Source organism: Podarcis vaucheri, assembly GCF_965113315.1.
Source record: "Podarcis vaucheri genome assembly, chromosome: 12".
Lineage (NCBI taxonomy): Eukaryota > Metazoa > Chordata > Lepidosauria > Squamata > Lacertidae > Podarcis > Podarcis vaucheri.
Genome location: NC_138750.1, coordinates 52259981 through 52278619, shown reverse-complemented (window position 1 = coordinate 52278619; position 18639 = coordinate 52259981). Strand labels below are relative to the sequence as shown.

Here is an 18639-nt window from a genome sequence, read left to right as displayed (position 1 = left end):
CATGAAACAGGAAACATTGCAGATATGGTAGCCAGGGCTTGAAATTTCAGGTTCATAGGTGTTACAATACAGATTTAGAGACCAGTGTTGCATTGGGCTGAATAACTTCAGGTTTCTAGGTTATGAACCATATGGGATTATCTGGTCTTGATTTATCAAACAGTTTGATAAATTTGATTTCTCCTCTTTCCCAGGCTAAACATGCCCAACTTCCTCAACCATCCCTCATCAGGCTTGGTTTCCAAACCATTGATCATCTTGGTTGCCCTCCTTTGCACACACCCCAGATTTAATACCTTTCTTAAATTGTGGCACCCAGAACTGGACTCAGTAGCTCAGGTGTGGTCTGACCAAGGGAGAACCACAACTGACACTATATTTCTATTGAAGCAGCCTAGAATAGTATTAGCTGATTTTTGCTGCTGCATCACACTGTTGATTCATTTTAAGGTTATGGTTCAATCAGACCCTTAAATTCTTTTCACATGTACCTACTGGTATGCCAGGTGCAGCTGTTTCTTCAGATGCCTCCCACTTTTCTTTCTTGTTGGAATTGTCTGCATTTGTGCCTTCCATATTTTACCTTTAAGAAACTTCCATTGGACTCCCTTCTCTTTGAGTATTTCTGACCATGGGATCTCACCTAGTAGTTCCTTAAGCTTTTTTGAAATCGGCCTTCTTAAAGTCCAGAGTGGATGTCTGACTACACTCAGCTTCCTCTTGCCTTTGTTTCCTGAAACCCAAGATGACATAAGCACTTCCTCCCAATAATAAAAGATGGAAAAGCATACAGCCCATCAAAAGGCAGAGTTTGAATTGAACTGAAAGAACCAGGATATAGACTGAAAACTGAAACTTGTGGAGTGTTTGAACGTGGCTGGCCTCCCTGAGGTTTGTACCACAGCTTAAAAGGTCTTGTTCCTAGTAGAAGTCTGACTTTTTGGTGTCTGTCTAAAACCAGCACCTTTAGTTAATCTCAGAAATAGGTAGGTGGATAATGTAGATAAAAATATCATTTTTCTGATTGTGGAAATAGATATGTGTGTGTATGTGTTATCGTGCTGCTATCTAGGCAGAATTCAGCTGGAAAAGGATGTTATTGTGATACTTACTAGCAGAAATCAGTAGTGCCTAGAAACATCCACAATTGCAGAAGCACTTCCACTTTCTGTCCTCTAATCTGAAAAGTAGTTGAGAGATTAGTAAATGCTTCTTACCTATGTGGGGCCTGCTTAGAAGGATTATTTAGTATACATAGAAATATATATGTATAGTCATTTAATTGATGTATATTCACATGGTCCAGTAAACTATAGCATAAAAATGTCATAGCTAATAAAAATGAAAAGTTGAATGAAAAATGAAACAAACTGATTAGCAGTTTGCAAAGAGTTCAAAATGACGTATTTTATACAAGTCTTTCAGTTCATTTTGTATCTTACACCCAAGTTTTTCTTTGAAAAGTCATTGTCAGCTGGAGCCGTTAAAAGATCTGCAATAATTGATGTCTATTAGGGATCAACCTAATAGGACTAAAAAATGTAGTAGAACTGGCGTAATAAATATTACTTTCCTTTCAGTACTGATTGCTCTTAATAGGAATTACGGGTATAGAAATGAAACTTGGTTGTATAGCTACATTTCTTTACTTTAAAATCTAGACATAAGTTGAAAAAACACTTAAAAGAGAAATTAATATTTCAGTGGAAATTACAAACGTAATTTCCATCCTGTCACTTTTTGGTGACCTTTCGTGACAGCTTGTCTCTATTGGAAGGAAGCATTCTTACTTGCTGATTAAAGATGTCGTTTCAAACCATTTTATTACCAAGGATAGCAAAATTAATCTTGACATTTGGAGGCACTAGAAAAATAATTGCTGATTCACTGCATTAGGTGTATGTGAAAGAATTCTACAGTTAAGATTGGGTGTCTGCTGGCAAAAATATGTTAAACATTTTCCCTCATGAATGGAGCAGAGGCATCTCCTAAGTGTTGCTTTTGCAAATGAAAAGGGAAATCTCTTGGCTTGAAAGAGTTTTCAGGAGGGTGGATCATACTGTATTGCATATAAAATAGTGTTTTGGGAACTATGGCCCAAAGAGTGCATGGGGGGGGTTACTGATCCTGCCCCCTCCTAGTAGTGGCTACTTGCAACACTGCTATGGAGTGTTCCCTGATCCTCAGATTTCTAAAAAAGTATTAATGCTATAATTTGTTGACATCCAATGAAACTATATATTGGAAGGTTCAGGATAGACAAAAGAAAGTGCTTCATACAGTACACAGCTCTGGAATTCACTCCCCCAAGAAGTAGTGGTGGCCGTCAACTTGGATAGCTTTAAAAGAGGATTAGACTAATTCGTGTACAATATGAGCTATGACGGCTGTGTTTCACCTCCACTGTTGGAGGCATCATGACTCTGAATGCCGGTTCCTGGAAATCACAGGTGGGGAGAACTCAGGTCCTGCTTTCAGGCTTCCCACAGGCATCTGGTTGGTCACTGTGAGAACAGGCTGCTTGATCCAACAGGCTCCTCTTAGGTTCTTATGAGAGCGTATGGGCTCTGAAGTGGGAAGGCAGCTGAAAAGTCCTCATGCAGTGGATCACACAAAGGTCTCTGGATCCCTTCTCATTGCTCATGTGAAGGTGTCAGATTTCTCAGTAATTCAACAATTCCTTTCGAGGGTATTCTTTCATGTTAGGTACAGAGCTTTGTCTTATACCACTTCTCATATATGATCCAATCCAGTTAAGATCTTCATCCGGTACTCTTCTTCATGCTCCATCTTCCACCAGGAAGCAAAGCATGGAGCAGAACCTTGGGACAGGGATGTCTGATACGCTGTTGATCAGGCATAGCCAACTCGGCCCTCCCGGTGTTTTGGGACTACAACTCCCATCATCTCTGACCACTGGTCCTGTTAGCTAGGGGTGATGGGAGTTGTAGTCCCAGAACATCTGGAGGGCTGAGTTTGCCTACGCCTGCTGTTGATGGATGTTTCCTCTGTTTTATAGATACCTGCTTTCAAAGGTGTGAGATACCCCAAGTGCAGGAGAATCTGAATATAAAGGCTTCTAATGAATGAATACCCATGGGCAAACTTGTATATATCAGTTGAGAATGGCACCAGTAGGAATAAGGAATTATGGGTGGAAGGCAGAGGATAAAGGATTCTTGAGGAAATGATTTCTCCCCTCTCTCCATCTTGTGTAGAAAAACAAACACAGAACAAAACAAAAACTCTTGACTGGAGGGGAGTAAGAGCCCATTTTCTCCCTCCTCCCCGGATGGTTCTTTTTTTTGGGGGGGGAGCTGGCTTTCATTACATCCCTGAAGCAATTGCTTCCTTGCCCTAGCAGAGATGTGTTAGCACATGTGGACTGCTCCTGAGCATTCCTCATAGAACCATAGAGGGACCAGGAGGGTCATCTAGTCCACCCCTCTGCAATGCAGGAATCTCAGCTGGCCATCCAACCTCTGTTAAAAAACCTCCAAGAAGAGAGAGTCCACAACCTCTGGAGGGAGACCTTTAATCAGAATCATTTTGGAGGAGTTGGGAAGCAATGGGCAGTCCAGAGCAGGTTTTCTGTTCTGTGCCCCTACCAGTTGGGCATCCTTATTGTCCACACCCCCACATGCTATTTTGAAATAAATGAATAGGGCTGTATTGTAGTATGCCTGGGTTTCTTGGGATTGGGAAGGTCATAAATCCAACTGTATGGATCTGAGGGCTGTGAAGCTACTGCAGTCACACACATTTCCAGTTTTAGTTTTCAGGGGGTGTCGTCCCCTTCTCTGTTTGTGGCCTGGCTCCCCGCAGTCTGTCTCCCCAGGCACTTTTCTAAGCTGTGCTCTGATGTTGGAAGTGAGCTTGATTGGGAGAGAAGTGCTTGATGAGGAGGTATGCTATGTAGCAAGTGCAACGGAGCTATGCACTCAACTGCACACCCTTCTTGCTCTTAAAGTTGAAAAACTTACTTTTCTGATTCTGTGGGACAGGATCAGATCAGAGTCGAGAGTGTCATTTGGAGCATTTTGTGCTCCTTTGTCAAGCCTACAAAAGGCTACAAAAGACAAAAGTAATAGAACTGCATAACAAGGTTGTCAGTTTGCTTGTACAGCACAGTTGTAAATACCAGATTCCTTCAGTTTGGTTGCATAAAGCAAGCTTTCACAAAGCAATTAATTGTGGTGTCAAGCCCCCTTCCTCCTCCAAAAAACGAAAGGGAAAAGCTTTCAGGTATGAGAAGTACAGAGTTGTGAGTTCCATAGCCAAACTCCATTTTTATTTATATGCATTTAACAAAATTAATATACTGCTTACTCAAGAGAAAACCTCTAAGCATTTGTGTGTGTGTGTGTGTGTGAGTGTGTGTGTTGGAATGAGCAGCGAGAGTTTAGAAACTGAGCATTAGTATTGCCCAGGCTTTGCTTTATTTAACAGCCCCAAATATATTTCTGAATCTGTTGCCTTAAGTAACAAATTCAAAATGAAATTAAAAATTAAGCCGTGAGCTCCATTGCAGTCTGCAATGTAATGGAAACTTTATTGTGATTATAGAAAAAGGCATGCTTGAAGTAAGTTGAATTATTTTTTTCCTCGAATGAAGGGGAAAGTATTTTCCTCCATGGTGGTAAAACTGAGGCATTTAACTTGCTCAAATAGCACTAGCAAAGCCTTGCATTTAATTAATTTTCTTACATTTATATCCTACCTTTTGTCTGTAATGGAATCCATCAAGCTTTATGTGTAGTTCCCCCATCCAGACACTGGCCAGACCCAGACCCTCAGCAAGGCGGTGGCCTCACTTTCCTTCAGGCCATATAAACACTTGTCAGGCAGCCATAAGCAACAAGAAATTGCAGGCAGGCAAGGGAGCTGTGTTAGTTCCACAGCTTGAGGCTCAGGTTTGTCCTCTACCATCTATTGCGGATTAGATGTTTGACCTTTCTTCTAGCTTCTGCCGAGGAACCAGAGAAATTGTTTCTCTATACAGTTGTAGAGCTCCTTTCTGCTGGAGATGTCCTGCAGACCCGTGTATAGAGCTGCTTTCAACATCTGGGAACTAAAATGGAAGCATACTATGGTTATGCTATGTGTGTAAAACACATTTTGTGTGTTATTTAAAACTGCTTGCAGAGGTTTGCATCTTAAAGTTATGCATTTGGTCATCCCACAACCCTTTTGCCTGGCAAAATGAAGAAAAGCAAATGCTTGACTTTCTGCTAAGGCAGTTCTGATTGAATTTATTGAGATTTTCTTCAACTGGAAAGGAAACCTTGTAGTGATATCTAAATCTAAAGAAATAGAGGTGGTGGTACTGATGTTGATCCAGGAAGTTGCCGTGGAATCAATTATAAGATCCATTTCAACTATACACCTTGATGCATTTTACTTATACACATTTTCCAACCTGTTCTGGAAATCTGTTGTTTCCATATTACTTAAAGCACACCTGTTATTGATATGTTTAATGAAATCTGATCAGATAATAGCTGTACAACCTCTGCTATCTATAGTATGCCACATTAAAGTTATTGTGAGAGACAGGAAAAATAAAAATAGTTTCACAGATGAATCTTGAAAGAGCAACAAACCGACACGCAAGTGCTTATATTCCAAAAAACAAATTTAGTTGCAATCTGATTTGAGATGTTGGTGGAAATCTGCTTTAAGAAATTCAATAGCTGTAAGCCACTCTTGGAACAATAAAACATTTCTTTCTTGATAAATGCAAGGATGCATTTCTATTTGCAAATTAAAAAGATCTGGTAAAAGTAATGTGTGTGCCCTATAATCGGGGTGATGGGTGGCTGTGCAATTTTGTTGTGGCTGCAGGGAAAAAAAATTATTACTTCATTAGTCCATTTAATCCTCCTGGTAAATATCTAAAAGCGCCCCCTTCTTTCATCTGATAGAACTTTCTGCAGAAGCCAAAGCAGCGTTATTTGAATTTGAAGAGAGGGAAAGGCAAATGAAGCAGGGGCGTTATGGCTCAAGAAGAGGAGGAGGAGGAGGAGGAGGAAGGAGAGGAGGGCCTTTAATGTGTCGTGGGATGGGAGAACAAAGAAGAGACAACAATGAAAGGGGAAGAATGAAGGATCACAGGCCTGCGTTGCTGTCGACCCAGACATCTGTTACGGTACCCAAATGCAATGATTATGGTGGTCAGGGTTGGTGAATTTTAGTTATTTAAGCAAAATTGTTGAAAACACTGACTGCATTAAGCTGCTTAAGGTTGAATTCAATAGTTCATTTATTGACGGGAATGCAAGTCCAAGCCACTGTTGGCAGAGCATATACACAAGCATGGTTCCTCCACTGCCCCATCCTGAGGTTTCTGAGAGATCCTGTGCTCCAAGTTCTTGCCGGGGTGGGGAGCTATTTTAGGAGTAGTCAAAAACTGCTTTTAACTTTGCTGAGTTTCCAGTGAGGCTCCCATGTAGTGCAGAAAGCTGCTGTAGCTTTTATATCAAGAGTAGATACGAGGCTGGGTAAGTTTGCAGTAGTAGCATTCTAAGTGGGAAAACATTCTGGTGGGAGAACGTAAAGGAATGGGACTGGTAGCTACTATAATCATGATGCTGAAAGCCTCCACTTTCTGAGAAGCTGCTAAGTAGAGCTTGATGGCAATGGCTTGTCTGCTGCTGGTGCCTCTTCCCTCCCCACACATTGGGCTTCCTGTGTACATGGAGTTTCCATTTAGCTATCATGGCTCATAAGCCTGTGAATATCAAACTTCCAGGAGTTTGTGTAGTCAGTAGTCTCAGGGGATGCCTCTTGTTTTTTTTTTTTAAAATAAGGTGATTACAATTTCAAGCAAACATGATTTTCTGTGTTTTCTATTTAGACACATTCGGAAAGGATATTTCGTCATCAACAGCCCATTAGGAATCTCTTCCAGCAGCAGCAGCAGCAGCAGCAACAGCAACAGCAGCAGCAACAACAGTTGCAGGGTCTGTTACCCATTCCCCCTCAGCTTCATACGCCACCTCCGCCTCAAGGGATGCATATGCCACCCCAGCTAGAAGCACCAAGAATGATGATGAATCCTCCTCCAGTGACATCTCAGCAGCCAAAAAACATACATATAAACCCACACTTCAAAGGAACTGTAGTATCGCCTGTACAAGGTGAGATTTTGTCAGAAAGCAACACTATAAACAGCCTATAATTTTGTCCTGGAGCAGTCCCCTCCAGTTCTATAAGTACAATTCACATGTGATGATGATGATGATGATAATTTATATACTGCCCTATACCCGGGGTCTCAGGGTGGTTTGCAGAGTAAAATTCTGTGATTATTCTGCATGTACTGCTCTTTTACTGCCTTCATTTATGCAGAGGTGTGCTTGTATGAAAGGGATGGGGTATTGCTGAAGTAGGGGAAAGGGGTCTATTCCGTCAAATATATACAGTCGTACCTTGAAAGTTGATTGGAATCCGTTCTTGAAGTTTGATCGACTTCCAAAACCAAAGCACGGCTTCTGATTGGCTGCAGGAAGGAAGCTCCTGCAGCCAATCAGAGGCCCCATTGGATGTTCGACTTCCAAAAGAACATTCGAAAATTGGAGCACTCCGGGTTTCGATCATTTGGGAGCTGATTTGTTCGGGAGCCAAGGCATTCGAGATCCAGGGTACAACTTTACTGCCTTGGCGTTTACTGCCAGCGTATAGAGAACATTTACATTAAATCAAAACATTATTCATTCAGGCAAGTCCAGCAAGTGTGTGTGTATTGAATGCTGGCTTTAAAATGTCAACATGCTTCGCTCCTTCCATTCATTCCGGTATTTGAACTACAAAATCATCTAGATTCTTTGAATACAGTCATACCTTGGGTTATGAACGCTGCGGATTGCTCGTTTTCAGGTTGCGGACCGCGCTCAACCCGGAAGTACCGGAACGGGTTACTTCTGGGTTTCAGCGCTCATGCATGTGCAGAAGTACAAAATAATGTCATGCGCAGAAGCACTGAATCGCGTCACACGCGTGCACAGACGTGGTGCTTCAGGCTGCGAACGCTGCGGGTTGCAAACGTGCCTCCTGTATGGATCATGTTCGCAACCAGAGGTATGACTGTATCTGATACTTGGAAGTGTTACCAATTTGTTTTATTTCTGATCTTTTGAGTCCAGTCGTTGGGTAACACCTAGTTATAAAGTTATAATTATAAAGTTAACTTTATAATTGATGATTCATTCACATATATATTGTTCAATTGTACAAAATTTGTGTGTTGCCTTTGCTAGCTGAATCCTAATTGCCCTGTTGAATGCTCTTAGTAAATTTTTCCTGCCTGCAGCTATTTGGAAGAACGGGGAAGCAGCTGCCTATGAATATGACTGCTTATAAAAATGGCCTAGAGTCTTGGCTAAAACAAATTGATTTAAAAGGTGTGCTCCTTGTTTTTAGTGCCCTTGCTGCCAGTCCCAAACCAGCCAAGACCTGCTGTAGGACCCCAGAGATTTCCTGTGAGTAGCAGCTGTTTTTTCTTCTCTGATATGGATAAGCATACATTTGCAAAGAAATATTAATATGGCAAATAAAAGCGGTGCCAGTGAAATATAATTTTAAGGTTTTGTAAATATTGACAATGATCTGTGCAGTAGAAAATGTTTGTTAGAAGCTTAAGATCAATGAATTTCTGAGAGCAGAATTAATTTTGTTTAATTGTAAAATTGTTGAGCCACTCTCTCCAATGGGGAGTGTTAAAATAGAAAAGTGCAATGGTTTTTTAAAAAAATGACTTTCCTGTTCATTACAGTCTTTTCAATATAAATAGGAGGAATGCTAATTTAATAAAAAGGTCATACTTAAAATGTGTTGTGCTTGGAAAATATAAAGATCTCTGTACTAGTTTTGTACTTATTTTAAGCATTTAATAGCAGGTGTTGAGTTGACACTGGCTAATTCTACCCCCTTTTCTTATTTTTGGCTTCTAAAATACACTTTCTCTTTCTCCTTGATTGATTTACTTCTCTGACATTAGTTCTTCTTCTCAGGATCAATGTCATATAATCCCACTTTGCCAGTCCTTGCCATCTTCAGGGATATCCCCATGTAGAGCACATTGATACCAGTTTGGATTACTGAATAATATGAGCTATAGTATCAAGGTTGTCCTTATCCAAGAATGTTTGAAGGTAGTGCAATAGCTAAAGCTGGGCATAGGCACTCCTCACCACTGTGACCACTTGGGCCTCCAGTGATGGCTTGGTATCTTGGAGTATACCTAGACTGCACACCTCTTCTTTCATGGGGACTGCTACTCCATCCTGAACTGACTGGCTACTAATTAATGGATCCAAGAACCAGCCATTCACATAATGCCAGGAAGTCAGTTTATTGACTCGCCCAGTACATCCCTGCCTTCTGTACTGCATTTGCACAATCTTTCCTGGTTATGATGGTAGGGAGAGATCTTGCTGGGTGTCAGTTGTGTATTGTTGATGCCATGCTCTTAAATTCCCAGATGGGTATTGTTTCCAGACTGTGGAAGGACCACGTGTTTCGAGTTCCCTTTGAATACTTAAAGAAGCTTTAGGAAAACTAGCTATAAAATAATTGTTCATATATGCACAGCCTGTCTGCTTGACCATAGATTCTAAGACAAAAAATTAGTTGCAAGTAGAAAATGTACACCTCAAAATGTGAGAGTGGATTTGTACCATCCATGGTCTTTTAATAGGATGATTAGTTTTCCTTACATAATCAATTATTGTGTCTGTTTTTTCAGTGAGGGATTACTAATAGTCGTTGCAATTATTGCATAAATCTGTATTACATGCCAGAAATGCTTTGAATCCTGTGGTGGAAGTATTTTCATTTATCTGATTTTGCAGAAAATGGATGCATATAAGGAATGAGACAGCCTTACTTTTTACCAAACTAAGGCAAGGTTTTTGTAGAGCAACTGCCCATTTGAAATAGGAACTTGATAGCTGTTACACATCAGTCACATTTCATTCTGAAAAACACTCAAGTTGTAGATAATGCCAGTCAACAAAGTTTTTTTTTTAAAAAAAATGAGTATAATATATGCGTAGCCATTATTAGATGAACTGCATAATGCCTATAGAATAAATTATTGCGGGGGGCCAAGGATGACTAGTCCATATTCTCGGTTGCTGCTTGTATTTTGTTCAGAGGTGCAAACAGTGACCCATGGATGATCCAGTTCTATAATTGAGTTGGCATTGCCTTGTAGGGTATTCAGATGCAGAGCACATGAGCTTTGCTGATATGATGTTACTAAGAGGAAACAAGTGCTGTGGAACAAATGTAGTTCCTGAAAGATCTCCTGAAAAGTCAGGCTGGTGGTATGGTGATTTTTGTTTTTCCAGATTGCAGGTGACATTGTAAAACTAGTAGAATGTGTTGTTTAATCACACATTTGGTAGGTCCTTGGGAGGCCAGAAGGTGCTTGAGAGGCCAGCCTTAATCTGTGGGCTGCCATTTTGCTATTCCTGCCATGCACTGCTGCCAGAAGTTGAGGGGAGAGGGAGGAGTAAAACAGCATCATTACTGAGCCTAAACTGAAGAAAAGTAGAAAAAAACTCCTGCTTTTCTGTAGCCAGTCAATTATGGATTGAATTCTAATAGCAAATAGTTTACTAGTTTGGAAGTCAGGATTCCATGTTTCTCTCATGAAATTGTAGTCCCGTCCCACCCGGTTTGTGGACCGCCTTTCGTTAGAATAAATAACAGCTCCCCGAATTCACACATAATGCAGAATTGCAGTTCTTCTTCAAAAATGAGAGTAGAAGCTTTCCTTCTTCATTCCACAGAAAGGGAGCCTCAGGACATAGCTTAGAGGATTTCTTCTGCAGCTTAGATGATCTCCTGAACTGGGTCCATAACAATGATCTGTTAATTTTGGATAACATGTCATAGTGACCAGCCAATTGGAAGTGTGTTTGCCTTCAGACTGGTAGAAGTTTCTTTCAAACTCCAAGAGCAGAGTTCTGACACTAACCGCTTTCAGTGCATTTAGAGAATTTTAGACAGCCCAAGTTACTGCAACTCAAAGAAATCATATAAATTGTTCATATTTCAATATTGTTTTGTTTTTTACACGTTTGCATTCCCAGTGCCACATACGTGTCTCTTCATTACATCATATGAGCATATGTTTACATAGTTGTTTAAATTAGGGTTTTTTCTTCTATGTCACCTTTAATTCTTGTAGTATAATAAAACAAGAAGTTCTTGACCTTATCCAAAATGACTAGCAGTATGTTCCTCCCTAGCTCCTTTAGAAATGGTTGATCAAGATAAATTCCTCTTGGGAAAGACCACAGAATTAATAAATCATTCATTCTAGTAGTTGAGGGGCTTGCTTTTTCAGTTGTCTAAGAACCTTTCCCACACATTATGGAAGCCAAGAGCCAAGTCTGTATTTGGCTCAGTATGCAGCTGTGTTGACTGGGGTGGATGAGAGTTGTAGTACAAAACACCTGGAGAGTAGAGGATTGGGGGATGCTGTTTTACACATACAGATGTTCCGATGAAATATAATTTGTGAATAGGCCTTTATAATAAGTACATTTTCAAGAGTGTCTTGTGACCGACATTATTTTGAGCATTTGAGAGATTACGTATTACGTGATTGTAGCAATAATATTTGTTTAGACGTTAGATATCAAATAGCATTGGGGGGGAACACCCCTTCTGTGTTGCTGCAGCAGTGATTGTGCTTTTGCTATGGCGGTGCTGTTAGAAGAGCAGCAGTAAATGAAATTTTCACTCTTATTACTGTGCAGCAGCGGTGGCGAATCCCACATAGTCTGGAAAGCATTTTGTTTTCTTTTTAACATGATACAAGGTATCAGGTGGTCATGATTGACATTTCTTGGATAGAGCTTTATACAGCATTTCATGCAAATCATGTTTGAATGAGACTGCTGAATCAAATTACATTTCTCTCCTATTATAGCCCCTACAGATGTGCAACTGAGCTTCCTCAGCATCTACTGGCAAGCTTTCCTTATGAGGACTTGCCATTTTCACAACTCGTCCGCGCAGCCCTATAATTGCAACACTTACAATAGTGACAGAGTGATGAGTGTTTTCTCTTATCAAATCTATAAGTAGTAGCAAGCAGATGTAGTGCAAGATTTCCAAACACCCCCCCCCCCACTCTATACGCTGTCAAACAGTGTCAGGCTGGCAGAGGGAAAATGCAATTTAAAATGCAGGTGACATAATAACAAACACCCTCCATTTGCTAGTGGGCTTCTGATTAATCACTATTACCATACATTATCATACCATCAAATTTAATCATATCAGTGAATTCCCATCTGCAGGAGGAGCAGCAGAAGCTAAATATGATGGTAACAGCTATTAAACAAGAGCGGCAAAGAAGACTTCTAAAAATGAAGCAACCCTTTCCCTTGTTGTGTTTTTTCCACATGATCTTACAAACGGTAAAATGAAGCTGAATTGACTCTTTCACGTGACAGATGCAACCGTTACAAACACACACAAAAACAAATCCCAGAACATCAGAATTCACAAAAGCGCTATGCTACAGAAGTGTTGAAATAAATGTGACCTCACTTTTGCCCTTCAATCTACAGTGCGTCTAAAATAGTCAGGAGCTGGGGGTGGATTATAAACCTCCCCAGGAATATATTAGGGGTCCCTGGTGATCAAGATCCCGTAATATACCATGCATTTTTTTGCGCACGGGGGGGGGGGCGGAATCTTTGCTTTCAGTATGCAGGAATGTTTGCTAATGATCTGAGGAAACATGTAGTTCAGTATGGAATAGGATGTTGGGAACAGGCATGTTTAGCTTGTGGATTGGTGTGTGTGTGTGTTTTAAATAGAATTTAAGCAGGAACAGTGCAGGACCCTAAACTACTAAGGGTAATGATTCATGTACAAATTTCTTGTACAGTGAAACAGGAAGCATTACCACCACCACTACTACTGCTACTACCACTATTATTACTGTAAGATGCCTTTAAAAAAGAATACAAATTTATGTAGGATATCTTTTAGTGGATATTTGCCCTGAGAGCCTCCATATTTGGAAGTAGTATACCTTATGAGTAAGAAGTGCTGGCAACAAAAGAAGAGGCACATCATTGTGCTTGGTGAATTCTGGATAGAAGTATATTTTTGTTCTCTTGTTCCCTTCCACCATCCAAAAAACCCTGGTTTCAAATTCTATTGTGGTATATATTCTTTCCATTTCCCCAGATGCACAGTTCCAGCAAAAATGTGTGCTGGTATTAATATTTTATTTCTTCCTATCACACGAGCCCAGAATGGCTAACAGTATTCCTTTAACGCAACACAAAAAAGTGCCCAACTTCAGAAACATTTCTTTAAAATTCATAGCTGAAGCGTAAATTCTTCATTTGTTATTGTATTGTAATAATTTTAAAAGTTATAGCCAGTTCCAGTTTTTAAACCTCCTTATACTCACCTCCTCCAGGTTAAAAGCACAACTCTACAATAAAATACAATGTACAGTATCGTATAACAGTAATATACAGTAGGGCCTCTCATACTATACTCCAAAGGCTTGCAAAAACAGGTCTTAAACTCTCACAGAAGTAAAACAATATTGGGACAACTAGCCATTGCGGGTGGCCTAGCTTCATGTAGTTTCCCCCTGGGCCATATAGTTTTTTGTTTTTTTAAATTTGTATACCATCTTTCTATCTTACAATGCTCAAGGCAGTTTACAAGCTGAAGAAACAAAAAATGTACATTTTATAACAATCTAATACAATACAAAGATGTGATAATAGAACTTTAAAATTGGCAACCTACATCAAAAAAGTAATGTTCGGGAATCATTAGAATAGTATTAAATAATAATAACATATAAAAGTTAAACAGAAATCCACTTAACAGTTACAATAAATAATTTCTAAACTATAATCAATAAGACAACGGCAAGCCACAGTACATAAAATAATACAATACAAATTGAGAAGCAGAGACTAGAAGGTGGAGCAAGGCAGGTGGAAGGAGGCCTTGCCGGATGGAGTTTCTCTCCTCACAGGCCATATTCATGAAGGGTACCGTAAGCAGGGCCACCTGAGCAGATCTCAAGACCCAAGCTGACTAGTACTAGAGAAGGCACTGGTTCAGGTCCTAAGCTTTGTGTATTAGTACCAACACTGCAGTGCACTCAGGATTAGTGTAACGTGTTCCCATTTTACTGCTCCAGATAACAAATGGACAGCAGCATTCTGCATCAGCTGCAGCTTCTCACATAGACCCTGTTGCAATAGACCCCATTGCAGTGCTCCAGCTGGGAACTACTGTACCTAGATTATCCTGGTTAAAGAATGACCTGAGTTGGCTAACCAGCCAGAGCTGGGCATTGCCCCTCCTTGCCACTGAGGCAACCCTGTGTCTCCAGTAACAACTTAGGATCTAGGAATACACACAGACCACACACATATCATTTTATGGGGAGAACTACCCCATCCAAAACTGGCTGCTGTTTAATTCTAAAACCCCAAAGCCATCTTACCCACAGTCTTGTTAGGATTCAGCCTCAGTTTATTAGGCTTTCTCCAGCGCATCACTGCCTCCAGATTCCAGCACTTGTACAACCTCCCCTGATTCAGTTTGTGTGGAGAGACAGAGCTCAAATTCATCTAAATATTAGTGACTCCATGCTCCAAATGGTTTTAGTCATTTCCCCTCCAGAAATGGGAATGCTTGTCATCCCAAAAAGCAATCTAGAAGTTCACCTACTTTAAAATACTTCTTCTTCCACATACAGTAAGTCGCCCTTGGGTATAAGAACCAGAGACTGGATCCTGCTTCCTTTTGCATGCATCTAATTGGTGCAGAACTCAGTCAAATGAAAAAAAATTAAGCTTATGATGAAGCCCAAAGCCGCCATGCATTTGAGCATGGTGGTTTGCTGAGAACATGATGGCTGTGGAGCCAATCTTACGTTGAAAGGGTCTGCATGTTACAATTCTGTGTGCATCTTACCCTGTGGTGATTGAATTGAACTAAGGTTATTTACCCAAAAAAAGCCAAAGTCCAGTGGATGCTAAAGTAAGAGGATTAACATTTTGTGACAGATGGCTATAGTTTTAATCATGTCATAGGTTATAGTCACTGATACTTTACATTTATACAATTTTTAATAAGAATTAACAGAGTATCCCTACTTTGGTGTCAGTGGCATTCTTCTAGCCTCTTTGCATGTTAAGTGAGATTAATAAATGAAAACATGTTGTAGAGACAGGGTGTAATTTATTGAAAGATTCGTGAAGTTTCAATGACATTGTTAAGGTATTTAATTAGTCTCTTTGAAAAAAAGTATAGAGTGACCCTTTTAGGAAAGCTGATAAGTCATATAATAGCTGTTAGATCCTCTTTATGCCTTGCTTTATAAGATTAACTTTGTGCTAAGCAATTTATGCTAAGTTTTCTCTTTTATTGGTAGCCAAAGTTATCTGTGGTTCATGAATAGATTATAACAGATAACATCATGTAATTAACAAGAGATGCCGAAAAGTAAAAGTACAATTTCTGTAAGAATTGTATGAGAGAGAATGTTAATTTCTTAACTAGGGGGGATATTTGAGAGGATAAAAAGGAAAGCAAAATAGTGTAATTCTTTGACAGGATTAGGGTAACCTTATCTCATGTTCTTTCAGAAAGTAGGATTGCCTGCGTATGTGGAAGTCATGCTCAATGAGCCATTCAGATCTCTATAACAAACTGTAGACAAAAGTTACCTAGTGTTGAGGTTTTGCAAAAGTAATCAATAACATTTTGGTTACGCCTTTGATATGATGCATAATGGAAGTACATATGCAAAGAAGAATGGCTGAACAATGCTTGATGAATCGTTTTTATAGGCATTGGTTAGCCATAACTTGCAACACCTAATTAGTGATAGGCAAAGGCTGGCATTATTAAATGTCACGCAAGGCTGCAGATTCTAGTCAGTTCTTAAGCAACAATAAACTCTTTGATTGACTGAAATGTTGTCCCTGATCAGTTGGGCAATACACACGGAGTATTAAGAATTCACGTTTATACAAAAACCACACTTCTTCTTTGTGCCTCTTCTGGGATGATGCCTTCTCTGATCACTACATGTATCAACTAAAATATGTGCTTCCCTTCCGTAATAAATTATTGATTCATTCATAAACAGATTTAATCTATTTTAAAAGCCTCAGCCAATCAACTAATAAGGTGACAGCCCTAATTTCACAACTTCAGGTTTGAAAGCTGTTATGTACAGACAGTTTGTGGCTATGAGATTGAGCTCTAGGTCTGATTTGTCTGGCTAACTTTGCCTCTGCCATAAACTCACTACATAGCCTTAGGCAATCTACCATGTCTTGTTGTAGCCGACCAACTTACAGTATGGGGACAAACTAACCTACTTTGCAGGGCTGATTTAAGGATGATTGAGATTGTATATGCTTTTACTTGGGACGTGGGTGGTGCTGTGGTCTAAACCACTGAGCCTAGGGCTTGCCGATCGAAAGGTCAGAGGTTCGAATCCCCGCGATGGGGTGAGCTCCCGTTGCTCGGTCCCAGCTCCTGTCAACCTAGCAGATTGAAATCACGTCAAAGTGCAGGTAGATAAATAGGTACCACTCCGGCGGGAAGATAAATGGTGTTTCCGTGCACTGCTGTGGTTTGGCCACATGACCCGGAAAAACTGTCTGTGGACAAACGTCGGCTCCCTCGGCCAGTAAAGCGAGATGAGCGCCGCAACCCCAGAGTCGTTCGCAACTGGACTTAACTGTCAGGGGTCCTTTACGTTTTTTATGCTTATTTCATTACATTTATATCCTGCCTATTTTCCATTATGGAACCCAAGGCAGTAAAGTGAGGCCTTTTAAATACTAATGTGTGGAAGTCTATAAATCATTTTACTATAAAATGTCAGATGCTTTGAAATGAGCCACTGTTTAAATGAGCATAAGGTGCTTGCAGCCTTCAAGCTCTAAAGCTTTCTAAGTGAATATCCTGTAGCAAACACTGTTGAATGTAATGTTTTGAACTCTTAGTCCAGAAAGCCAGACCTGTGGGATTGTGCAGCTGGACTGTGCTTTTGATGGGAGTGGGGTGGGGTAGCAGCAGTGCGGGGAATACCTGGCTTTCTCCCTGGTTAAGATCACAACTATGTGTATTCTGCAAAGCCATGACCCTCTTCAGTTTACTTGGTGGGTTTGAAAAAAACAGAAAGACACAAACAAACAGCAGCAAATGCCCAAAATGCATTATCCAAAAGCACATTCTTGCAGTGTTACGATTTAGGCCATATAAAAAATCAAGATCAATTTTATCCGCTTACAAATGAATGTTACTTTTAGCATCTTGTGGCTCTTTGAAACTGCCTATGTGAGGGCACAAAAAAGGAGAAACTACTGTGCATATCAGGATTTATTATGTTTGCCGTATGCTTGTTTTCTTTTGATTTGCGGTACATATGTTGCTGAGCACAAAAAAATAGCATTCTGACTACTAAATTTAACAGGAGTGTAAAACGTTAGCAGTTAAATATCTATCAAAGAACCTTGGTTCAGATTCTGAAAGAAGTAGGCTATTTTGATATTATATTTGTCGGTGTCCTTAACTGTGACTGTAGAATTGTGCATGGTATATCCATGGACCCAAGGCTACTTAAATGTTTCACAGTCCACAGAATTGTACTGTACTTGTATTTTCCCCCTATTAATGCAACACATCTGTAGCTAATGTCTGCTGCAGAGTTCCTAGTGGGGTATACTGTGCTTCAGGTTTTCAGAAAGAGATAGGAGAAGATTTAATGGTACAAGTAAATAAATGATTAGTGCATGAGAGATGTATGTACGTGTGTAGGTAGTAAAAGCCTGTTTAGCTCCCCCCCCCCCGCCAAACCATAAAATGAAAAATTGTAGTTGGGTTAACAGGACTCATTTATGGACAATTGTATGCATACATTTATAAAGGGCAGCTAAGCACGGGAACAGAAGTATAGATTTCAGAGCAGGAGATGCCACCACCTTCAAGCTCTGTAATGGGAGCAGCATCCAGTTTAGAACGTGGCTCCTTGAGATGTAGCGGAACCAGAGTAAAGGCTGGCACACAAATTAAGCACTATAATTCTAATAGTCCAGTTCTCACTCATATACAGAACAATTTCCCCCACTAACTTTGAGCGCGTTGAAGTGGGATTTAATTGTACTGTATTCCTTGCAGCCCTTAAATTTGTCCAGGAATCTTTGTTGTTGTTTTTAAGCCTGTACGGTAATAGTAAGGAAACACACTGATTGTGGGTAATACTGATTTTTAGATGCTTACCTGAAAACACTGCTGAGTTGAGAATACTCTTGACTGTTTGATGTGCTGTAAGAAGAGATTGTGACAACATAATATTACTTCCCACTAATTTAGTTAATGGGTGTTTGTGTCATAAATGGTCCTTGTCTTTTTACTAGATGATATGGCATGTTCGTTCATAGAATCAAAAGGGGGGAAATCAATTACTGAGCTTAAATTTTAAATGGCTCCTTCCTTTGCTGATTGTGAAATAGCTGAATATCAGTCTGAAGCATTTATTTGAAACCAAGGGTGGCAAATCTATGTTAATTTTTCTGTATCCTGTCTGTAACGAATGCTTCAGATGCTTAAGTA

At 40.0% G+C, this 18639-nt stretch overlaps 1 protein-coding gene across 4 annotated transcripts in view; it reads left to right on the top strand.

Moving 5' to 3' along the window:
* RBM33 (RNA binding motif protein 33) overlaps positions 1-18639 on the top strand; it is a 97151-nt gene that overhangs the window by 23402 nt on the left and 55110 nt on the right. For all 4 annotated transcript variants that reach the window (XM_082192185.1, XM_082192186.1, XM_082192184.1 and 1 more), the window contains exons 8-10: positions 5925-6148; positions 6857-7139; positions 8422-8480. In XM_082192185.1, coding sequence (XP_082048311.1) covers positions 5925-6148; positions 6857-7139; positions 8422-8480 — 566 coding nt within the window. The remainder of the gene's footprint in view (positions 1-5924; positions 6149-6856; positions 7140-8421; positions 8481-18639) is intronic.